The 25,714-nt window shown below is 37.9% G+C and overlaps 1 protein-coding gene across 1 annotated transcript in view; it reads right to left on the reverse strand.

Annotated features, from left to right (window-relative positions):
* Positions 1 to 25,239, reverse strand: part of ANO2 (anoctamin 2) — a 123,212-nt gene extending 97,973 nt beyond the window's left edge. The window contains exons 1-8 of the mRNA XM_029965192.1: positions 25,224 to 25,239; positions 24,837 to 24,988; positions 23,673 to 23,727; positions 23,089 to 23,137; positions 21,274 to 21,329; positions 20,989 to 21,030; positions 16,407 to 16,471; positions 804 to 938 (exon numbers count right to left, since the gene is read on the reverse strand). Coding sequence (XP_029821052.1) covers positions 804 to 938; positions 16,407 to 16,471; positions 20,989 to 21,030; positions 21,274 to 21,329; positions 23,089 to 23,137; positions 23,673 to 23,727; positions 24,837 to 24,988 — 554 coding nt within the window. The 5' untranslated portion in view covers positions 25,224 to 25,239. The remainder of the gene's footprint in view (positions 1 to 803; positions 939 to 16,406; positions 16,472 to 20,988; positions 21,031 to 21,273; positions 21,330 to 23,088; positions 23,138 to 23,672; positions 23,728 to 24,836; positions 24,989 to 25,223) is intronic.
* Between the last annotated feature and the right edge of the window lie 475 nt (positions 25,240 to 25,714).

Here is a 25,714-nt window from a genome sequence, read left to right on the forward strand (position 1 = left end):
AGGGATGGGGCAGCCACAGCTTCTCTGGGTAACCTGTGCCAGGGCCTCACCACCCTCACAAGGAATAATTTCTTCCTGATATCCAATCTAAACCGGCCCTCTCTCAGTCTGAAGCCATTGCCCCTTGTCCTGTCACTCCAGGCCCTTGTCCAAAGTCCCTCTCCATCGTCCTTGTGGGCTCCCTTCAGGTCTTGGAAGGTCACAATTAGATCCCCCCAAAGCTTCTCTTCTCCAGGCTGAACAATCCCAACTCTCTCAGCCTTTCCTCACAGCAGAGCTGCTCCATCCCTCTGATCATCTTGGTGTCTCCTCTGGACTTGCTCCAACATCTCCATGTCCTTGCTGTGCTGGGCCCTCCAAGCTGAAGGCAGCTCTGCAGGGAGGGTCCCCCCAGAGAGGGGCAGAGGGACAGAATCACTTCTCCGAACCTGCTGGCATACACTAAATCTTCTAACTGCTGTTCATCTTACTTGTACAAATAATCTGATTTTCAAATTACTTTCTGTGTGAACATGGATATATGTACACTCATAAAAAGCAAATGAATGTCTTAGAAAAAGAACTTAATGGAGTAGACTCACTAAACAGTTCTGTTTCAGGAGCTGAGGCACTGAACAGCCTGTGTGACATTCAAATGTCACATCTGCTCAATGCATATGTGTTTCTAATGCTCTCAGGGTTGGTAATGATACATCACTGCTCTTCACATAAGTTAAAAGCAATCATTTTCACTAAGGATTAAGAACAAAAAGCACAGCCTTACAAATTTCAAGGAACAAATTGTGGATCACAGATGAACTTACCTAGGAATGTCACTTTCAATGGTTATGCATCCATATAGAAATACAATAATCCCAACTACTGAAGACGGGATGAGGAATTCTGTGTACAAACCCAGCCATGCAAAATAAAGTCCTATCTTTTCTCCAAAATACTTCCTAAAAAAAAAAAAAAAAGAAAAAGCATATGTCAAGGGTATAGTTTTTAAATGTGTCTTACAGCTACTTGACAATCTCAAAAAGTTAAAATACTACTTGTCAAAGACATGAATGAAAACCCTGAGCATCTTGAAGACAATATGACCAAATAAAGGAAGTGATTTGTGAAGTTGGCAGTTTGGGCTTCTCTTGTTCTGAGGAGTTAAAGACAGTCCTGCATCATTCTCCTGAGCACATATTAAGTAGGTATCATTACAATACATACCTAATATGTGCTCAGGGAACACCATGGATTTTGCACCTCTAAAATTAAGTCAGTGAAATAGTAGAAAACATTGGAAAATACGTGGCTCCTCAGAGGGGTTTGCAGATATACAACTATTTTTTGCCTCCTGGATTCAACTGGTGAGAGTCATGGAAATGACATCTATGGGACATTATACTGACAGCATTCTCTAATATGTTAAAAGATGAGTAATCCTGAATTGCTGTTAAAAAAGAAAATTTTGTTTGTACACCTAGAATTGGCTCTCCAGAAAGAATAGTTTTGTCCAGTTAACAGTCTCTGGAGAGCTGCTTTGAAAAAACAGTTTCTGCTCTGAGGTACAGCCCACTGTAGATGTTGATAAATAAGTGCTAGTACTCAGCCCAATATCTTCATGAATCACACTGCAGCAAATAAACTAAACATAGATGAACCTCACTGATTATTCCAAAGGACTGTTGGGAGTGATTACAAATATTGCAAAACACCGAGAACTTGACAGAGCTCCAGAAGTCACCAAAATTTAGGTAAAACCCAACATGGTTAGAAACATTTCATAAGCCAGAGAATGAGATGGAGCAATGCTGGACAGAAAGCAGCCACACAGAGAGCACTCAGGGCATGACATGACCTTTGAGTCAGTGAGACACGTTCACACTGTGGTGGTAGCAAGAACTAAAAGAAATTCATGATATCCTGTGTAATAAAAGAAACACAAGACTTGCTCCTCAGGAAGGCTGAGCACAATCTCTCGAGATTTAGTCTCATCTCACTCACACTAGGAAGGTTTTACCCTAGTTTAGTACCCCAGATTTAAATTATTCCTAATGAAAGTGGTTAAATGAGATTTTTGGAGACCCGGCTTTCTTTTAGCAGATATAATCCTATTCTGACAAAGTTTAATGACAAACCTCCACATATATTGAATTGAGCTCAAGCCCTTTCAGCAGCATAAGTCAAACTGAAATTTCCTACTTCAGGATTTGAGTCTGAGGGCCAGACTGCTCCTTTCATAGGAGAGACAGGAGCAGGACTGCAACCAAGGCAGAGAGCCATGGGACAGCAAGACAAGAATCCACAGTCATTTCCAGCTCAGATGAAATGGATAAGGGAAACAACAGTGGGGTTTTTTTATTACTACAGATCCTGCTGTTCTCACACCATCCCAGCTGCAAGTGACTTCACAGTTCCAGGCTCTCACAAGGAAAAGTTGGCAGTGCAATCCTGCCAGCTTTTCCTTCCATGAGTTCCTGTATTTGCTTATGTCTAAGCAAGGTTGCTTATCCTTTCGAAAAGACACATGAAATCATAAAAGGGAAAACAGAACAAAATCACTTCAAGGTGATATAGAGACATTATCTTCAGTATAAGGGGATGCCATAACTTGGAGAACCAGCACAGAAATAAGGAAATTTCAGGACTTTCTGGGCAATAACTTAATTAGCTCTGTCATCCTTCTGTTTCAGAAGGACAACTTGCACGAGTCAGAATGGGAATACTATTTGCAGTAACCATTCTTTAAACAACTTATATCAGCTCTGTAGCTTTACATTCACATCACAGCATAGTTTTTAAGCACTTGGGACAATGGATGATCACATTTGGAGAGAATATGAAGAAATATATTTCATAAAATGATAACCATAAGTCTTGATTTGGCAAATATAAACAGAATCTTGTGAGACTGCCCTGTGATCTGGCACATGCCAGGTAATTTTTGAGGCAATTTTTAGGAGGTAGTTTTTCTTTATGTTCACATTTGTTGGGAGTTTTTAAGTATTTTCTTAATATGAAATGAAGGAGGAAATACTTGATTGAAATATAGAAATAATCAGAAGGGCTATAGCTTTTTTGCAGTCCTGTGTGATTCAGTGAACAGTAGCAATGGCCTTGGAACAGCACAGGATAGAGGGAAACTCAATTTGCTCTCAAGTTTCCTTTGGACTGAGGAGTGACACACATTGCATGTGAGAGTAAGGCAAATATAACTGAACACATCCTACCAACACAGAACAAGGAGGAGAGGGAGATTATGCTGATTGTGTCTTCTTACTGCTTCCTTGTTTGTAGAGTTGGGCAGCATGCACAGCCAGCAAAGTGCTTCAAAGGGGTCAAAGCCAACATGAAAAATAGTCCACAATCTAAGCTGTTGGAACTGTCTGTTCTTTTGAAAAGGGCCTCAGATTAGCACAGAAAGTGTTCAAATCCCAGAGGCATTACAGAGTAGCTGACCAGGGTCAGAGAAGTTGAAGTTTGTGGCTCATGAGGCTTCCCCTAGAATTTTTGAGCCTTCTAAGTGATAAATGTGATCTGTAACCTATAAAGCCAGGGGTTGCTATTTTCACCCGTGCCAAAAGAAAGTGAGAAAAGCTCAACAATGTCCTGGCAGCATGGAAAAAAGCAATTGGCAAGAAGAAAACTGTACAGGGTCCTGTGGCTTAGCTGTTTTGAAAAAGAAAAATAATTAAGACTGGTGTGCCCAATCTCTTTCCACCATGGCACCAGAAAGTGAAATAACCTATGGAGAAGTAATGGCAGCACTTGGAAGCATAATGATAAATTTAAATATGAGTTTATCAAGCTAGAAAAACACAGGATGTAAACATATTCTTTCCTTTTTTTGACATATCCCAAGAACTGTCCTCTAATTCCTGTGAATAGGAATCAAGGCTCTGTAGACATCTGTGACTACCTGTGCCAACATCTATTGCAGCCACTGCTGGATTCTGTAGTGAATGAACAGGAAAAGTGTAGTTCAATGGTAGAGAAAGATACAAGTCAAGAAAAGGAATTTTTACAAGTTTTTGCATACTTACACCAAGAACCTGGCATGTTCTCTCATTTACATTGGGATAAAATATGTCTAACTTTATTATACTCAAGGAATTACCCACAGTTTGCACTGGCATGGAAAAAGAGGAGAACTGAGATGAGAGTTTTGTCGTACCTCAGCAGCTAACTGGCATCCAGTTGATATATATCCAGACCAAGCTAAGGATCAGTCCTTTCCAAAGTGTCTCATGGATACTGCAGAATGCCAGAGTGTTCCCTCAACAGTGCATGAGCTTTATTTCCACATTAGCTGTGATCTAATGCAGGGAAATATCCCTTTATACACACATGTGCCATGAGGACACCCAAAGCAAGGGGCAAATGGCTTTGATAAGGAGTGTGTACTGCTCCTATCAGGAGCAGCAGCCAAGGCTCTTGTTCTGTGTTGATACAGCATAAGGCAAAACTTCGTGCCTCACTTTGGGAAGCTTTCAAAAGTCTGGTTAAATGGTCCCCTACCAAACACTGAGCTCTCTTGAGTAAGAACCTTGTCTTCAAGGAAAGATTTGGCCAAATCATCCATAACGCCTTCAGCAGCTGAACTAGAGTTGCACTTGCAGCAAATTATCAGAAACAACATGAAAATACTACAACAGCAACAACAACCACCTGTAGGAAGAGTATTCCCTCCCATAACTGGAATAAGAAGTGTTGAGAAGGCCGCAGTGAAAATGTTTACTCTGTTTCTTGTGTTTCACCCTTATAACACTCAAACCAGACATCTGCAATGCACCCTTGTCTGTCTGGTTGCAAAACCAACACCAGAAAGAAGAACTGATTATTAAACCCTACTCTTGCACGTTGGTTACGGTGCTCCCGTGCCAAGTTGTGCAATTTATAAATAGACCAAGGTTTGGGGAAGGGGGGAGAAACAGAGAAGGGAAAAAAGCACTTGGTTTTTGACTCTGTGAAAACAAGTGTGGGATACCTGGAATGTGAATAGAGCATGTGGTGCGTGACACACGCTGGAAAGAACTCTGGAGATGTTCAGGAACAAAGTTAAAAAAGCGAGGAAAAGGCGCTGTGAGTCACCTCACTGGGAAATCTGTTCAAAACTCCTCAGTTCTTTAATTTCCATACCCAGTTCTAGGCCAGCTGTCATTTCATTTTTACAAATCGTCCCACCACCCCTTTGGTGAAGGGATGTTCTATATGTAATAGTTTCTATGCAAGACTAAACTGATTTACAGCTACTTATTGGGTACGTTTCCCCCATGCAAATGGTCCAACAAGTCACGTGTATTACTTACACCTTCAAAATAAACTTATTTGCACAAGATTCTGGTGTTTTTACTGTCAGGAAGGACAAGAAGTCCTCTAAAAGTATAGTTTCATGTCAGAATGCCCCTAGTACCAAGGCCAGTTTAAAAACAGTCTTTCCCTCCCCAGCTTCCAGTCCAGGTGCACATTCCCTTCCTGACCCTCAGCAAGACAGTTCCCAGTACAGGCTTGTGGACAGCTGGGATGGAGCAGTGGGAAAAATGGAAACCTGTTGCAGAGGGTCAGGAACACAATTGGTTCTTTCAGGGGCCTTTGTCACCAGAAGAAAATCCACTATTAAACTGAAGGTAGAACAATGGCTACCCTTACAAACAGAGAATGAATTTCTAGCACATATTAAGTGAAGAACACAGACTTGTCCTCAGTTCTGAGATTATCCTTCACACCAGATTGAAGTTTCCATCTCAGAACTGCACACTTATTCAGGAAGACTGATAGAGCATAGAGAAAATGTTGGTCACTGCAAGATAATCAGGAACAGTAACAACTCTGTCCACCCCACCATTTCACTCCAGGTAGAGTCGCCTGTGTCCAAACTTTTCTAGATTTGTTGGTTTTCTTCCATTTAAAATTTTCTCAGGGCAGGATTCAAGCATTTATTGTAACCATCTGGGACACCTGGGTGGAATTACTGCTCAGCAGCAGTACTGAGGCTGCTGTGCATCCAGAGATCTTAGAGATTTCTACCATGTTTGTGCCTGACTGTATTCACACATTCCATCCAGACAGTCCCAAGAAGAAACACAGCACTGCTAAATCCAGATATACAGAGAGTGCACCAAATGGAGCAATATGGAAGCCAAGAGAGGATCCTGGCAGAAGACAATCCCCCTTGGAACAACTTGCCAAGAGACTGGAAAACTTTTTTGTATTAAAATTTTAAGAGGAGGGAAAAACCAACTAGAGAACCTCAGATAAATTAAATTGCAGCTGAGTCTGAGGTAGGAAAGAAAAAGTCCATTAGAAAGGCCAACTGGTTCTGCATAGAGAAAAAAAAAAAAAGGAGCCACTATCCAAGGTAAAAGCAGATGGTTTTCCTTAAACTGGATATAAAGATGAAGAATATCCAGTAGAGAGTGATTATAGGGGTGTTTGTGAACATGGTTGCAAATCTGACCCTTTTCCACTGAAAGCAGAATGAAGAAATGTGCCATGAGAGCCATTTAATTAAAGTTCTTGTTTGAAAACATTAGTTAACAAATATTTGCTGCATCCTCCAACAATACTTGAAGTCTAGAGCCAAATGTGTCTAAATTACAGGTATATTTTCTTCGAAGGACTGTGGAATATTGATTGTGATCCCTTCTAGGACAAAAAACCCCACTGTTAAAATATTGCAACTTGTTAGACAACAGAAATTCTGAAATTCACTTAAATGTAGAACTATGTTTTCCCCTGGTTTCTTGGCTCTTATAAAAAAGTACTATTCAACAAAATAACAGGATTCTGTTTAGGGAGCAGCTGATGTGTGTGGAGGGAGGGAATATTCAAGTTCTTGAATTCTAATGTACTCAAAAACCTAGGGGAAATATATAATAAATACTAATATATAAAACAATAATAATAATAATAAACCCCAGAATTTGTGTATAAACTGAAATTTAAAATAGCAAAAGGTCAAACCTTATCCTGCAAAGACATAAAAGTAGGACAAGCCACTCACTGAGCTTCATAGATTCATGAACCTTATGCATCCATTCCAAGAAGTTGTCAGAAAGAACTGAAAGTGCATAATTTGTGGTGATGAATTATAAACTGAAAAAAGCTTTTGTTTACTGACTGTAATAGAAAGAACAATAGAAGCATAATAAGAAGACATGTAATGTGACCCAGACAGAAATTAGGGCTGACTACCTTCCAAATGTGCAAGCAAACATGCTGGGTAGTCAGAAGCGCTGTAACTGAGTTCTCCCCTCTGTTATGGGAAAATAAAAAGCTTCAGAGCTTCTACAGGGTGTGTTTTGGTTTCACATGGTCACAGAGTATGCCAAGTTGGAAGAGACCCACAAGGATCATCCAGTCCAACTCCTGGCCCTGCACAGGACCATCCCCAAGTCACAGCATGTGCCTGACGGTGTTGATTTGTGCACGGCCTTTGTAAAATGTCCAGATCCCCACAGATTAAAGAGACCTTTTATCAGAGATCTAGACACAAAGAGAATGTGATTTCAGGAATGTAAAAACAACAATGTACTCATACACAGCAGTTCAGATACAACAACTGCAGGACTCAACCTAATGTCAAGAGACACTACTAAGGAGAGACATTTTCAGCCAGAGTAGTAATGCACTGTTTGTCCTGTCACCTCTAAGAACTCGTGCATAAGACAATCTATGTAAACTCTGTCTCTCTTTAGCCTTCTTTCCTTTGTTCTGTCTTTATTTAGCATTTTAAAAAAGTATCAGTAACCCTCCAAACCTGGAAAATTAAAAATCCTCAGCAGGTATCCTGGCTTCCTGAGGCTGAGTCAATACTAATGTAAGTCAATCAGAGGTTACCTGTGAGGAAGGGAGTACAGTTTCATTTTATAAACTACTCAGAACACGAAGTGACACTCTATGTAAGAAACAAATAATTCGTTCAGTTATAAATATAATTTTTTTTCTCATCATTAACTCTGTCAGCTCATACAATTAAGGGATAACCTATTTAATATGATACAGTGAATCAGCCTTTCTTTTCAACTGGAAAGGAGGTTACTTAGTAATTTTCTTTCTATGTTTTTAATATCTATTAGGACTTAGCTTTTCTATCTTATTGTTACTTGAACAAATTTGAGGTCACTGATATTTTATCACTTTCCTAATCTTCAGTTTTCACAAGATAATATGCACAATTTTCATCATCTAGGTTAAGAGTCTGAAGCTCAAATACTTGCTTCTTTTCCTAAATAAATTTCATTTATAATAACTAATATTTCATTAATGCTTTCTTGGTTTTCAAGCTAACACAGTTAATCCTTACTAGAATCTGAATTCATTTAACGTGTTTGTTTTAGTAAGTAAGAAGTGGTAAGTACTTCCACTCTAAGTATTACTACTGTCAGATAGACACCATCTAGTGGCTAATAAACAGATGCATAATTTCTAATAAAAATAGGTATAAAAAATTGGTTTCTGGTCACAGTATTACTGCATGCCTTGAGATGGCAAGGGTTGCCTCTTGTCATTTGGAGACGATGAGAGAGTTACACAACTTTCTTGTTTAACTATAATTTAAACTAGTAGTCCTCAAGACTTCTGAGACCGTGAAAAATGGAAAGGCAAACAAAACACCTTCAAGTGCATACTGTAAGTTAAGTGTGTGCAAGTTTCTGGTTCATTATCTTTCAGGCCTTCAGGAATTCCAGGTCCCAGAGATCAGGTGGAAAGGCTTGAGCAAGGAAGATGAAGCCTCAGTGGAAGAGGATCAGGTCAAGGAATACTTAAGCAAAGTGGAAATACTTAAATCCACGGGCCCTGACAGGATGCACAAGTGCTGAGTGAGCTGGCAGATGTCATTGCAAGGCAATTCTTGATAACCTTTGATGATGGAAAGTGTAAAAGTGCCCAAGAAAACAGATGTCACCCTCATCTTCAAGAAGGGCTACAGGCCAACCTGCCTCAGCTGAGTACCAGGGAAGGTCACAGAGCAGCTAATCCTGGAAACCATTAACAGACACATTAAAGATAAGAAAACCCCCAGGAGGGTCATATTGCCATTCAGAGGGACCCTGACAGGCTGCATAACAAACCTGGAAAATTAAAGATCCACAGCAGGCAGCCTGGCTTCTCGAGGCTGAGTTAATTCTAATGTCAATTAATACTAAAGTCAATAGAGGTTAATAAATACCAGATTGTTCAGTACAGTCTTCCCAGCACAAGACACGGACACATTGGAAAGAGTCCAATGAAGGGCTATAAGGATGATTAAGGACTGGAGCACCTTTCATGTGAGGAAAAGATAAGAGAGCTGAGATTGTTTTGCCTGGTGTAAAAAGAGGATCAAGGTAGGCTCTTTTCAGTTGTGCCCAGTGACAGGAGACGAGCACAAACTAAAACATGGGATGTTCCCTCTGAACATCAGGATGCACTTTTTTACTGTGAGGCTGATTGAACACTCAAATAGATTGTCCAGGGAAGTTGTGGAGTCTTCCTGTTCTAAGAAATATTCAAGTAACATCTAGTCACAGTCCTGGGAAACTGGCTTTAGATGGCCCTGTTTGAGCCCAGGTTTTGGACCAAATTACTTCCAGAGGTCCCTGCCAACCACAACCATTCTGTGATTCTCTGATCTTTGAGCACTTCAGTTGCAACTATTCCACCAAGACAATAATACACAATGTCAGTAACCACCTGCTCAATATTGCATTAAAATGTTCATTTTTCTAATCTCTGTAGCGACTGTGGAAGTTCAAAGATTTCCCGTGTTGGAAATCTTCTTTATGCTTGTGCTTCCTGGGGATAATTGTTACATGGTGCCCAGAACTTAATCTCTTCCCTTGTCACCTGGGTTTTTTTCCACTATTAGAGACAGATTACTGAATCAGACAAAGCTATGGTCTGTCCTAATGTAACTTATGTACAGAGAGAGAGAATCCTCATACAAGGCATCTTAGTATTGGGCTGTAACTTTAAACCAGATATGAGTTGGTCTTAACCCCTGGTCAGCACTCAAGGAGTCAGAAAAGGACCTCCTCTCACCCCAGCCTGCCACAGCCAGCACTTTCTGCAGAGATTAAGATGTCAAGAGCAGTTTTACAAGAAAGATAAGCAAAACTGTAACCACCCAAATGCAGAAGCTGTTTCCCACTCCCTGCAGTTCCCAGCCGTGTGTACCTCTAGATGCTTACAAACATTCACATGAACATATACATTAAAATGTGCAGAACTTTCTCTTGTTTCCAAATGTGTCCTCTCAGCTCTGTCTTTTGCTTCTCCAGTTTGAAAGAACAAACTTTCATTTCTTATCAAAATACCCCTCCAAGGACACCTTTTGGTTTGGAACCTATCACTCATGCCCATTAAAAAATATAAGTTTCTGGCTGTGAAATTTAGGCTTCATACTGGCACTGTGGAACTTAGCCTGAGACAGTTTTGCCCACAGAGAAAACTGAATTCTGGCTGCCTAATAAACTCCACAGTTCAAGGGGGAGACAGAAGGAAGCTGTGCAGCAACTTGAGTCTTCAGAGCCTTGTCTTGTAGATGTAGATATGCACATGTAGATGTAGATATGCACATCCTTTGCTGGATCTAGCTTTTGAAAATCCCACTGAAGGAGCGAGGAATCTGGGTGGTAATGAGGATCTAAGTGCTCAGGCAGTGACCTGAAGGCTGGGAATTATGTTTATCAGAAAGCAGGGTTCTGTTTTTCCTCACCACTTCAATACAAGCCTATCAGTTTTAAATTCCATCTCTCATACAAGCACCAATAAATAAGACCAAGCTCTTGCCAAAACAGACAGAGAGAGAACTACTTCCTACAGGACTGGCAAAGTCTATGAAACCCAGAGCTGTAAGTAAATCATCTCTCTCCAGTCACAGCAGAATAATTCAAGGCAAACTCTCCATTGATTTATGCATCATGAGCAAAAACCCTCTGCTTTGCAATAAACAATGGCTGGAGCACTCGGGTAAGCCCTGTGATGAGAAGTTCCAGCAAGGGGAGGGGAAACTCCCTACAACTCACATGAAAATTGCTGTCCTAGCACCAAGCATCAAATATGCAGAGCATTTAATGGGTGTATGACATGATGCTAAAGGCTATTCATAAATAAAGTGGTGTTGTGAGGGGTAATGAGATCACACAGACATTGGAAAGGGGAAAGAGTTATAATGATGGAGAAAGTGTTCCCTTTTCAATAGCTTGGACTCTGCCCCAGGGTCCCATCTCCTTCTGGCTTCCTCCAAGGAGCTCTCTGCTGTAAAAACTGGCATGCAGGACACCAAGGATGAATGGATGCTGGCATAGCAATTCCCACCATAACCCAGACCTTTAATGATGAACTGCAAGCTGAATATATCACATGGTGGGAACGAAACTTTGTTGTAGAGTTTCTTGGAACTATAAAAAGATGTTGGACCCAGAGTGCAACAGGGTTAAAGTGAGAAGATATGCTCAGATTATTGCCTCAGGCATGTTCCTGGCAGAGGTTTGGGAAGGAGCTCAATGGACAGCTGCCAAAGTCACTGGTAGAGCTCATGGGCATTTTTCTACTTAGTGCTGTGTTTTCTCACTTTGGACTTTCCCAGGCTTAAAGCTGTTTTCTCTTTTTCCTAATACAGAATTCCTTGCCTACAGGCTCAGCATCTTTCCAAAGGGAACTCTCTCCAGGATGGCAGGAATCAGCGTTGTCTTGGAATGCTACAGTAACTCCCTGGACTAAGGGGGAAAGCACAGCATTCCCAACACACTGGTCACTAGTATCCAAAAAGAAAGCAAGCTCCCTCCTCCCTCAGAGGAAAAGGAAACTATAAAAAGAGAGGAGAACTCCACTGGCACCCAGTGCATTGAGGAGGGTTGTTCAATCCCCATGAGATAACCACATACTACAGGGCTGCTTTCTGCTGAAAAGGTTCCATTCCACAAAAAATAAAGATCAGACATTTGGTCAGATTAATCAACAATAAAAACTGAGGAGTGACAGGGAAGGAGAGGAATTAAAGCATACAAGAGAATCTGCACTTTGAGGATCAATAACCCCAAATTTTGGATAAACAACGACTGAACAACATGTGTGTGTACATCTGGAATTTGGGAGGGGCACCGCAGACTTTATTTTCAAGTCCCTAGAATTCTTGACTGTGTGTGGAGACAAATGTTCCTTCTCAAGACATGTGACTACAAAGCATGGTGGTGAAAGAAGCAGTGATTTGCTCGTGTATTAGGTGGCATAGATGGCCACAATTAGGGGAATGCTGTGCCACAAATTAATCTTAACCATGGAAGAAACACTTATCTCTGAAGACAATAAACCCACCACTTCAGCAGATCTCCCCTTTTCTTATTTTATCTCTCCTTTAAAGCTCCCCTGAGTAGGGTGAGCAGATATACCCATTTTTGTTTCCTATGGTAAAGATTGATGAAAGAAGCAAAAGGTAAAAAGGCAAACCAGCAGCAACACTTTGGGAGCCTTATATTGCTTACATTGAGCCCTGCACTACACAGACCCCAGGACACTGACAGTGAAGTCAAACTTTGGATCACAGGTCTGTCATTGCTTTAAAAACTGCCAGGAAGAGCAAGCTAAAGGATTTAGGAACACAGCATCCATGTGCAGGAGCAGGAGGGGACTGGTAACTGTTCTTTCAAGAGCAGGTTCACCATGGGTACACTGAGAGGAAAGGCCAGAATTCATTACACACCGAGTTCAAACAATTTTCCATACCCAAGGAAAACACAGTTGAAGAGAGGAAGGAGGAAATATATTAGGTAGACAGTTTGAGCAACAGAAACTCCCCAAGTTTTGATTTATGGGCTATACACTGTAAATAATATTTTGGTTAGCACGCTTTACTACCTACTCCTGCAAAAAGAGTTATTGTATACATAGTCTTAATGTCCACATGTCTTCCCAGCTTTAGGCTTTGCAGCAAGAGGCACTTGGAGCTTTGAGAGTAATCATGCTATAGATAATGTAGCTTGTTAGCTATTATAAATTTTGGTGAAGTCCTAGAAATGGGAAATAGGAATTAGAACATGAAAAAGGAGATGGATTAGCTGGGACCTTATAGAAGCACTAGTATTAAAATAAGCTCCATCACAATTAAAAAGTATCTAGCTCTGCTTGATTTTCCTAAGGTGAGGTAATCTTATATTAATAACAAGACATCAAAAGGGGACCTTCTCTCTACAGTGATGGTCCCCTACCTAAAATTTCAGTTCTTACATGGGTTTCCACCTGCAGGCCCTTTAAGAGGTCCATCAAGAAGAAAACTTCCTGGTTTTCCAGGAGTTAAGTAAGATTTTGTATCAGAAGGATAACCACCTCTTTGTGATAGCAGTAGCCTTGGATTACACCCTTCCTCTGTCATTTAGACCTCCCAAGTGACAAAATTTGCATTACAACCAGAAATATAATTTATTATAAATTCTACTGTACTTCTTATAGTTGCTGTGTATTTTCTTGACTTGCTATAACTCATCAGAGGTGAACTGCTAAAAGATAAAAAATAATAACTGTAAGTCATATCAAGGAATATTTGATCTGGACAGGAGGAAAAATTTCTTCCCCCTGAGAGTGGTGCACTGCTGGAAAAGGTGTCCAGAGGAGCTGTGTCGGCTCCATCCTTGGAGATTCGAAAACTTTTTTTTTTGGCCTGGTTTTTAAACCAGCCCTAAGGGTAGATCTAAGGACAATGTATTAATTCTAGAATCATATAGTTAAAACTCTGATTAACCCTCTATAACATATAAAAATATCATGAAACCTTTCTTCACAGAGGGTCATAAAACTCCTAAGGAGTGTTTTCCATGTCTCTGGATCAACAGTAGTATCACTGCAGAAACTGCTAAAAACTGGGTCTGAACACATCTTCATTTCAGAAAAGAAAACCATCAAAACAGAAGACCACTGAACTACAGATGTTATTTTAGCACCTTTTACATTACATGACAAGGACTGAGAAGAACTACTGTTGATAAGTGCAGTCCTACAAGACAGGCACACTAGAGAAACTCCTCCCTAGTAAAAATCAATACTTAAACTTGAATGACAAAAAAGGTGCAAATCTCTAGAGCTCTGCACGTCCTAGAACTGCAGCTTTCATCCTCTGCTTGTAAATACATCCCTCATGCCTTCACAGTCCAGGGGTGACTGAGAGACAGGGTAAACCCTTCTCAGTACTTCTGGCCTAAGATATCTGTTAGCAAATAATTTGTGATTTCCCTCTCAAAATGTTTATACAGATTAAGAGACAGAGGTAAATGGAACTGTCAGTGAATATTGTAATAGTCTTTTATTTCTTTTTGTTACTAAGAACTTTTAAATTTTCTAAGGCTGACTGTGCAGTTAAATTCCCTCAGGATATCAGACCTTAGAAGAGACCTGTACCAAGAGTGAGAATAACAAATATGTGTTTTCTAGCTTTGGTGTACAATCAATTAGAAACCTGCAACAACTGTGTGGTCAGAAGCAAGGTGCTGAGGCACCAGTAATAATTTATAATAATTCTACAGTGCCACATCTAGTCTTCCAGGATAGGCACTTCAGTTAAAGAAGGACTTGCAATCTGCATTCCTACTGAATAAAGGTAAATGAGGAATAGTTAAAAATATTTCCACTGTTGCAAGCTGTATTAAAAATTAGACTAAGCAAGTCTAATAACCAGTGAGACTCTGTAATAATATTCACATTTTGTTATTATTTAAGCAACGCACTTCAACAGAGTTAATGCACTTGAAAACACCAGTCAAAACAGGGTTTGAGTTTAAGGCAAAATAAATGCTGCTTCTTCTGTCCATCAAAGCCTGAATATAAACTTGCTACATTTCACAGCCCTGCTATAACCAGAAAAAAATGTTGGGTATAATCTAAGCAATCTAAGAAAGAAGGGTCACAGTAAATTATCAAAATGCACAAAGTGTGACTGATGTCTGCCAAGGGAATAAGTATCTGCACTGAGACTGAGCTCAAATCCCCCCACAGTGCAGAAGTGCAGAAACCTCCTGCAGTTGCAGAAAGAGAGGGGTGGTCTTTCCTCAGGTATATACACACTAAAGTTCTAACATTGCCTAGGAAATAAAAACCACATTTATTTTAGTGGTAACAGCCAAACTTGCAGTCAAGCAAAGCATGGAAGATAAAAGCAAGAAAAATCATCTCTGAGCACAGAGAATCAATTGCACATGTCTGGTCTTTTTTTTTAATTTTCTCACAGAAGTTTAAACCACAGAATTTCTATGAAATCATATCAGCATAGAGAGACATTATAATGGAGACTGTGAAATACAAATGAAGATGGAGTGTAAGCAGATGGACCTTTACTTTTAATTCAGCTGGTCTAATAAAACGGGGGAATCCCTCTAGACAGTCACAGTTTATTTTACAGCTGTAATATTTACTAACAACACAGCAGGTGGTGTATTCTTGTTCTGAGTTTACCTGTTCCATACAGTAGCTTGGCCTGAAATAACTGTTATTCCAAAAGCACATTAATCTGGCACAAAAATAGATCACATAATAAAACCTAGATGGAGTTTCATTATTCAGAAGATAAATAGTAACAAATGCCAACTTTCTTATGTACCCAAATTATCTAGAAATACGCATTTGTTGAGTTTTTCCTATTTTTTCTCTTTGTTAATATCACGGTTCATTTATTCTTATACAGATATCAGAATATTTCGAATCAGCAGTCTTCTCAAATATTGCTTTTCTTTACTCAATATTTATAGTATTATTATATTATTAGTAGTGTTATTTTATTATTATATTAGCATTATAGTAGTATTGTTTTAATATTACTGTATTTTTATAGTATATTATAGTATAAAACAAAAATTGTTTTGTTTTGGCTTTCTTTTAGAGATATTGTCTGAAATCCTTAAAAAGCATGGTAGGTTTGTTTTGTCTTATTTTAAGGCCAACTTGTTCTATGTTTGTAAAGAAAAAATTCAGAAGTACACAAGAAAACCACCGGGATCACATATGGATGTGATCACAAATTACTAAAACTTGTAAAACCAGGAGTAAAAAAATCAAATCAATTTCAAAACTGTCAAATACTTTCACATTGATTCACAATGTGAACACCAGCTTCTGATTATTCACCAGCTTTTATGAACATAGTCTCCAATAAAACTTTGTCAATGTAAATGGAAATTCCTTTCTTTTGATAGAACTCATACTTTAGAAAAACAAAAGAAAACAAAAAAACCCAGCCTGGAGTATGATATTTTTCCAGGGACAAGCACTATACAAAAAACAGAGGTACATAATTGTTTAGTGTATTTTTGTTTCAGTAAACTATCATCAGAGCCACAGAAAAGCAGTCAAAACATTTTTTTTTTAATGTTCTGATCAATCCAAGATTTCATTTGCTGAAGTAACTAGAAATTAACATCAGCTAAGAACCAGGTCCCTTGATGTTTTATTCAAGTCCATGTTACCTTATGAGTTGAATAGGCTGAAACTTGTAAAATGCTCCATATCTCGCCCATTCTCGATACAGCAACTAAATAAATTAAAAAAGAAAAAATCAGAAAATTAACTTAAAACAAGTTCCTCCTTCTGTTTTTACAAACATCTTCTAAGAGTTAAAAATATGTGCACCAAAAAGAAGTTTTCCATACTCCAATGCAAACTTACAAGTATATTTTTCAGACATTTATAGAAGCCTCCAATCCCACCAGCAATGGGAGGATGGTGGAAACACAACTTTCTTCAATACCTACTCCAAGAAACTGGTAATTCAGGTGTGCAGGACCTGACACTACTCTGAAACAAAAGCTAGATGGTGGACAGAAACTACCATGCAGTTAACAACTTGGTGAAAGAGTTAATCTGATAGCAGTATGTTTTATAACTTTGGATGAATCTACTGATAATCAGAAAGGACATTCATAAATGAAGCTTTCCAGAATGAAGAACAAAGGAAGCTCAGAGGAAACATCATCATGATCTGTTAGTTGACTATATTTTATCTTCTGAGGGAAATAAAAATCAGGGCAGTCATGGAATCATAGAATGTTTGGCTATGAAAGGACTGTAGACAGTCTAAGACAATGTGGTCATTGAAAACTGTTTATTGAAATACAGAGTGTATTAAAAAAAAAAAAAAAAAAAAAAAAAAAAGAGAGAAAATTACTATAAGTGAAACTAAATTAACTATGTCCCTACTTACAGGTTATAGGTCTTTATCATCCAAAAAGATAGGTGTCAAACCTATTGTCCCTCTTTTCCAAAAGAAGTGGAGGGAGTTCAGAAAAAGAGTAGGATATGAGAGGTGAGGTCAATTCCTTTCAAATAAGTCTCCACATCATTCCTAGTAAAATTGGAGTAGTGATTGAAACTGTGTTTTGAGGATGAGCTTCTGTGTGGAATATCTGCTGACTCTAAGAAATGACCTCGAAATGACAACCTCAGAGGCTGGACTGGATTTTAGATCTTCTTTCCCAGCCTAAATGATTCTGTGATTCTGTGACCTCAGACTCCACTTCCTCCCTTACTGTGAGCATGGATTGTCCCTCACCTGTCTAATGGAAATTGTAGTTTATATGAAGTAACCTGAGTTAATACTTTGGACACTTCTATTCTTCTGTAAACTTTGGTGGGGAGTAAGACACAAACCAAGCAACACACAACCAGCAAGAGCTGCAGAGGGTGTTAGGAACAAAATACATAAAGTTTTGGAAATTATCAGAAGTTGCATCGTGAGATGGTCCATTCTGACAGCAGTGCTACACCACTCTATGGAGCAGACACTACAATTAATATAAGTGTGGAGAAAGTCCAGATGTTGTAACTGCAGAGTTATCTCAACATATTTTGAGGTTTTCCAATCATATTTTCCTCCTCTTTAGAATGCCTCTCCTCCTGCAGAGGCTATGTGAAAGAACTAAATAAATATCAAGTGAGCAGCTAAGACCTGGATTCTGCAAACATCCTCCTGATGAAGTATTATTGTTCAGAATAATGAAAATTTAGGTGTACAGAGCTATGCCATTGTGTACTCATTAAAAGTACAGCATGAAGTATTTTCTGTTTGCAGATCAAGGAGCAAACCTTTTAAGCATTTGGGAATTCAGCGATGAGATTCAAGGACTGTGGAGTCTTGGATTTTAGAATATTGCCCTTACAGAGCAGATGCTTTGCAATTGTGCAAAGAAATGATGAGACTATGTTTGACTTTCTTAGGCTTCATCAGGAGCTGAAGAGGCTGACATATTGCTCTTTTCATAAGAATACTTGTTGTTGCCTATTGAAAATCACCCCTTGCCATTACCCCACAACATGACCTACACAATGTTATTTACTTCCAAAAATAATCATATTAATAAATGCATTCACTCAAATATACAAAAGAAGAAAGTTAAAAGTACTAAATTCTCAAAACTACCTAAAAGCTGTTTTGAACACAGCTGCAGAATTTTAGGAGCAAAAAGAAAGATCTTTCTAAAACTGCTGTCTGTTTAGGAAGAGGCTCATATGCCATTATGTCAGACTGCAGAATCACACTGGTTATTCTGATTCCAAAAGCCATTGCAGCAAAAGTGGCATGAAAATTTTCCATTCAGTGTATTGCCCACCCTAAACCTCTGTCCCAACACTGCAGTTTTACAAGATGAACTTAATCTGGAAGCTGGAATGTGCTTCCTTTCATGATATTTATTAAATTGAAAGGAATTCTAGGACGAGTTTTGTAATATAGTTTATTGTATTTTATCAGTTCCGTTTAAAAATTGTGCTCCCTGTAAGTTTATAATAACATTCTCTAATCTGCTTCTAATATTCTGGGGATGTTGCTGTAGTATATGACAACAGGTCATATTTCCCAGGCAGGTAACAAAACCCTCATGGATTTCTTAATGTCAAACATACGGATATCAAGGAAGGGTTACAATTTGCCAGTGGGCTGGAAGCTTAAAGACCAAGCCAGTGTTTATACTCCTGGTGAGTTATTACCAGGCTGCTGTGCAATAGCTTTCTTTCCTGAAACAGGGAAAATCCTTTATTCCAGTCAAGACTTAGGAAAGACTGAAACCTTCTTATTCTAAGGGCTCCACTGACTACAGATTTCTAATTCTCACAGGATGTGACAGAAGTGTTGTTTCGCTGTGCACTTTCTCCAAGGAAATTCTAGAGATGGTTGATAAGGATTAACCTTTTATTTTATGAACTGGTACATTAACCTTAATTACTTGTGCTGCCTTATTGGCATAAGCAGCCCAGATGGACTCAGTTCATTTTTTTGGGCTTATACAAAAGAAAATTGAAATAGAAGATACAGAGCAAAAATGAAAAAGGGGTAGAAACCAAAAAAAAAAAAAAAGGTTTAAAAATGCCCTTCTTTCCTTTAAACCTGATCAGTTTTTTTCAGGAAATTAAACACTGAGACTAGTAGATTCAGATAGAAAACAGATGATGTTAGGCATAGGAATACTACAGAAGATTCAATGGCTGGGCAGCAGGGACATATGTGAATAATCAATGAAGTATTTCTGGAAAGAAGCTTTTATGTTTTTAATACTTAACACTTCATAACTGAGCCTAATAGGCAGAATAAAAAGAAGGCAGTACAAAATACAACTAGTAGGGTGAATATTTTTCCAGACACTAATTCTTTTAGGTCCTCTTTCCCCCACTATTTCACAGTACCCAATCTTCCTTCATTGACTAATGTTCATTTTTTTTTTCTTCTCAAAAAATTTTGCTTTACTTCTCAGTCAGTAATCCATGGAGCTGCCTCTCATAGTCCACTACTGTACCTCTATCACTTGCTCAGAGAAAATTCTGTGAGTGCAGAGCAGACAATTTCTTGACAAACAAAAAAAGTTCAAAGTAACGGGCACAAATATAAAAGCTTATTTATAGTTAGTTTTCTAACTTTGTCTCTTTTACTTACCAAGGTTCATACACTGAACTAAACTGTATGTGGTACATGAAGACATCTAGTGGCCAAATATTAACATTATTCACCGAAACCTACAAAGATTATGTTTGCAAATTTTACTAACCCAGAAATGGAGAAATCAAATTTCTTTGTATGACCTATGAGCTCAGTCTCCATTTTAGTGCTGAAGAAGTTATCATTTGTGGCAATTACACTCTTGAGAACTACACTGTGTTTTGCCAGTTAATGGCATTTTCCTAACTCTCCTTCAAGGAACGCATGGTTCATACCAAGATCTGATGCCAGAGTTAAAAAAAATTATTAAATAACTTACAGGTCACCAAAAATATATGTAATTTATGTAAAAATATATGTTGATTACTAGTATAATAAATACTGTAAGTATCCAAACATTCCCTTTTCCTTCATTCTTCTCTCATCCCCTTCCTCTCCCTACTATTTTCCCTCTTCATTTCCTATCCTATTGTTTGCATATCAAGGACAATAAAATGACTAAACATTAGAGAACAACATGGAACGGATCTTAATAAAGTAATTAAATGTTTTCCCCCATTTCTAACAGTAAGCATGTGTACTAAACACAGTTTGAATTCACAGTTTCTCTCGTGCAGACAGTTGGTGGGTGATCTATTTTCAAATGTCTTTTGATAGAAACTTTATTTACAAAATAATTGGAAGCAGATTTTTAGAAATCGCATGCCATTTAAATGCATGCACAATCAAATGAAAAATACAACTGTGTTTTATTCTGGTAAACACTGTTCTCTGGTACCATTTGGTTAGGACAAGAAGATTAATATATAAATTATTTAACACCTTCTGCTTCCTGACGAGTTGAAAAATCTTATCTATGCATGTGGAGAGAACCTTGAGGCACCTCGAGAAATAAATATCAAATTAATTTACTCACAAACTTCATAGAAGACTTTATAAAAATCTTGCAAAAAATTTTTATATGCAGAAATACAGGAAAATATGTAATGCAAAAACTATATGCATTTGTAAAAACATCTACCTGTTTGAACCTTCTGGCTAGTGATTTACAATAGCATTTAGAACATTAATTCCCATTTATCACATTAATTCTAATATCAAAAAAATTTTGCAATGTATTTTACCTTTCTTTCATTCATGTCATCATTCTGGCCTTCATAATGACCCTAGAGAAAGGAAATAATTTAATAACTGATGTAAAAGCAGATAAAACTAAATAAAAGATTGCTGAGTTGTTCCTACATTGTTGATTTTACTTTCAAGTCACAACTTGAAATGTACTTATATATGAGTTTTCATATTAGAATCACACAGAATATATTTTCATTGTTACAGACAGCAAATATTAATGTCTATGCACTACTGAGTGATACCAGCAGAGAACTAGATATTTAATAGTGTATACATACATCATGAAGTGGGTATGCTGCATCATAAACATTGTTTGCTATTAATGTGCTAATACCTAAATGAAAAAAAAAAATCAGATGGTCAGCAGGTAGGCACAGACAAACAGAAAACATCATTACAGATTTCATTTTATGACATTACCTAGAAGCTGTAAAAAAATATATAAGCTAATGTTGTTATTTTCTTCATATTGTGTTATGAAACATGTTTATGACAACCAAAGACTGCTACAAGCACTTCAATATCACTGCCCTGCCTCTTGTGCAAAATAAGCAATGAACTCTTAAACCAAACAATAACCCAATGATGTTTAAAAAAATCTTTTAAACCAATGATGATGAGTGGTTTTAAGCTTAAGAGGAGAAAAATGGGGAAGCCTTAGTGACATATGAAACATAGTACTTTGGGGGGAAGGACTCAGAAGACCAAAACAACTAGTAAATTTAGGGTGAACATGATGCATAATCATGGTTTGGCTGTGGACCAGAAAGATGGAAAGGATGAGAACATTAAAATATTTACCTCATGTCAAATGGGATCTTGAGCTGACCTGAGCTTGAAGTGCATCAGCCTCTATTTTCACCTTAGCATTAAAAAAATCCTGAAAAATCACTGCTAGGGCTTTGATCTCTACTAATGGCTTTTATTACACTATAAACCAGAACAAGCTATTAAAATAGAGAAAACTTTAGGTGAGAGGCAAAAAACCTCCACTGACAAAGTGCTCTTTCCCTTCCCACTGTGTCCTTGTAGGACGGATTGCTTCTCTCAAGCTTTCTCCCCAACACCTTCCAAAGACCTTAATTTTTCAACAGATTCTAGAGATGTCTACAGGTATTTTTTTGTAAAGGAAACAGTGTAGTAATCATAACTTTAAAACTTTGTAGTGGGAAAAGGCAAGCATTTTTGATTGAAAAAGAGGCAGTTTTTTGTTTGGGGGTTTTTGTTTGGGTTTGGTTTTCATGTAACTTCAAAAAAATTGTCTCTCTATTTCAAGGAAACCTAAATTAATCTATTTTCCAGCCCAGCTGCTGTACCAAAGACATCTGTTGCTGGACAAAGTCACACCAAGACAGTGAAGAATCTTGCTACAGCACATTCTTTTCCAGGTGCATTATCCTTGGACATTGTGATCTGTCCATAAGTGGTCAAACTTGCAGAAAGACTTCCAGAAGACATGCCAGACAAGGAGCACCATCACTTCTTTGCCACTAGGGAAATATGTGTCATGATCTCACAATGGATGAGATAAAAGAGAATAAGCACACCTATATATATTCTGAACCTCAAGAAAAAAATAGCTCTGAATATTTCAGAGTTGTCCCCAAAGTGTCTTCAAAACGGTCGTATTTAAGTCATATATTTCACTAGGCAGTTTATGGAGATAATTTTTAAGGCTACAGTAATAAAAATAATCTGGAAAGATGTATTATTCTATTGAAATGGCAAGAAAAGTATGCTCCTGCAAGAAATAATACACCATATTGCACTTGAAATCTGAATTTTCAAAAGCAGATCATAGAGTAATCAAATCCAATTTTATAACAATTCATGAAATGCAAGTTATGTGCCAGATCCTGCACCTGTAGAAATGAAAACCAATCTCCCATTACCATGCCCTATCCAAACCATGGTCCAAAAAGTCTGACTTTATATCTCAGAAAAAGCATTTGTTTCGACATCTACTTTTTTTTTTTTTTTGGTGAAAGTGTGCCAGCATACTTTTGTGTCCTGCTAGAAAAATCACTATTCTGTGAGATACCCAAGCAGTTCCTTTCAGAAGCACACAGATAACTCCCTTCCCTCCATCTTACCCATGCTGTTCCTGGCCTTTGTAGACGTGCGCTTCAAAATTTCCCTCACCTGCAGAAAAGAACAGTGGGATAACACTCAAATCCACTTTTAGCACGACTTTCACCATGGAGCTACAAATGAACCAAAGCTTTAAAATAGGTGGCTTCTGCGGTGTTCATTTGCACATATATTTAAATGATTTAGCAAGTTTTGCTAGTGGATCATCTGCCCTAAGACTTGTAGGTTAAATCCTGCTGTGTCACATCCTTATAAAACTATATGAAGTATAGTTGAATATTATACGAATATATATATGTGGAATATATATTTTATGGAATAAAATCTGATTAAAAATTAGAAACAGGGCTTAAAAGAGCTTTGCATAAGGGAGAGGAGTCAGTAGTTTCCATGTATAACACCTCCTACTCCTGGACCACAGTGCAGCTCCAGAAAGGGATTCCTTACATACATATGACTTCTTAGTGTTTTATAGGAACAGAGAAATGCATAAATTGATGAGATTAGCAAAGTATTTACCATCATTCCCTGCTAAAGCAAATCCCACCCACCATAAGAAGATAATATGTTACTTTTGTTAACTTACTATTCGGCTGCGGGTGGCATTGTCAAAAAAGGTGTCTTTGTCTTTGATGTTATACCTAAAACAGCAAAAGGAAAAAAAAAATCAGTTCTCTTGTGAGACATGGAAGTAATAATTAAGATAACATATAAGCCTCTAATTTAGAATTCATTTAGAAACCACAGTTAATAAGAAAAACAGATGTTTAAAGGAAATAAAATATAGATGACATAGTACAGCATAATAGACTATGTTATTTAAGACACAGACATTCCAAGTTCTACCTGAATTGCACTTATACTGGGCATAAAAATGCACAGTTATTAACCAATATAAAATAATAACCTGTCTATTGTTTACACAATATGACCTTTTAATATTTTTCTTATAACATCCACTCAACACTACAGCATTCTGAGGTGATGTTATTAGATTTCAATCAGCCTAATGCACATGTTCATTACTCTTTTCCAGGCGACCAAACAGTCAGCATTTCACTTGCTTTCAAATAGCCATTCCACTGGAATTATGCCTTCCCTTAAACCTTAAAATCATCATATGTGAAATTAGCTTCCCAGCTTATTCTCCTCCATCAATTTGACTTGTATTCAGAATTAATTAAACTTGTCAGAGGGCAATAAATGATATGGCGGGTCATTGTATTTATTACTGAATTTTATTTATCAAACATAAATACAAGGAGACACTCACAAGTTAAAAAAAAGAATGTTTAATGTCAAACCGGACCCAGAAATATTATTCTGAGTGAAAGGGCAAGTGTCAAGAATTCCTTATCTGCATATTATTAGACAAGTTTTAATTACTATGATAAATCTATCAAGAGGGAAAATATTATCAGATTTTTACTAGTTCTCTGTTTCTTCAAATCAGGCAGTAATATCCTGAATAAAATAATCACGAATTTGGTGGTAGGATTTTGCATTTCAAGCTAAACACCTGGATATTTTATTTGATGCACTACTTCCAATGCTTTATCCAACAGAAGGTCTCTGCAACTTGGGTTTCTGTTAGTCCACTGAAAATCTGACAACTTGAGCATTTCCTCAGGATTTCCAGAAATATTCAATGAATTTCTGAATTTTGACTGAAATACAGGTAGAAAAAATGACAACATTAAATGATAAATTACAGCTTTCTTCACTGTTTATCACATTTTCAAATACTCACAAATATATTTTCTCTCTGGAAAATGGGTAGGACAGGTTTTTCATCTTAGTATTTTCTTGTTGTGGCACCTGGGGTTGCAGAGGTTCAGTCAATTTGCACCATATTTCGTTTAATGTCTTGAGTATTCCTCCTTCTTCTGTGATTTCATACATCTGAGTAAATAAAACTGCTCATTAGCAGGTGCCTTCAAAAAATCCACTAAAATGAAGGAAAATCACAAAGATTTTGCTACACACACGTGTTTAAATCTGTAATTAAAAGAGTGTTTTCTCTGAAGACATATTCCCATATAGTACCAAGCACCTGAACCCATATGAATTGCTGTGGTAGTTTAGTCTGGGCCTTCCTTGGTGACCAGTTTGTAACCAAGGAAGTGCCCAGATTTACCCGGTATTCCCTACGATTTTTACACAAGCTGGAGTATAAGAAGAAAGGAGGAGAGGTCTTTGCCCTCTTTCCTTCTGGCAGCTTTGGAGGTGCAGGTTCCCTGCTGTTGAGTCTGTCGGGTTGGGCAGTGAGGCCTGGTCAGGCCTTGCCGACCTTGGGAGGCAGAGGTTGCCGGTGTTCATTCCAGAGTGACCTTCTGTTGTCCCAAGGAGAGCACTAAGATATTCTTTGCTAATTCTCTCAGTTGCTAGATCTTGGGCTATTGATCAGGATATATATTTTTTATTTTGATTTTGCTCATTTCTAGTTGAATTTCACGCTACTGATTATTGCCCGATACTCCAATCTATCTAGATCCCTCTGCAAGGTTCTTGTCCCATAAAGAGGGTCAACAGAACTTTCCATTGTCAGTAAACTTGTCAATGGTGCATTCAACTCTTGCATTCAAATCATTGATAAATATATTAAGCAGATCTAGCCCAAGAATTGAG

Source organism: Manacus vitellinus, unplaced genomic scaffold (genome assembly GCF_001715985.3).
Source record: "Manacus vitellinus isolate BGI_N305 unplaced genomic scaffold, ASM171598v3 scaffold_90_pilon, whole genome shotgun sequence".
Classification (NCBI taxonomy): domain Eukaryota; kingdom Metazoa; phylum Chordata; class Aves; order Passeriformes; family Pipridae; genus Manacus; species Manacus vitellinus.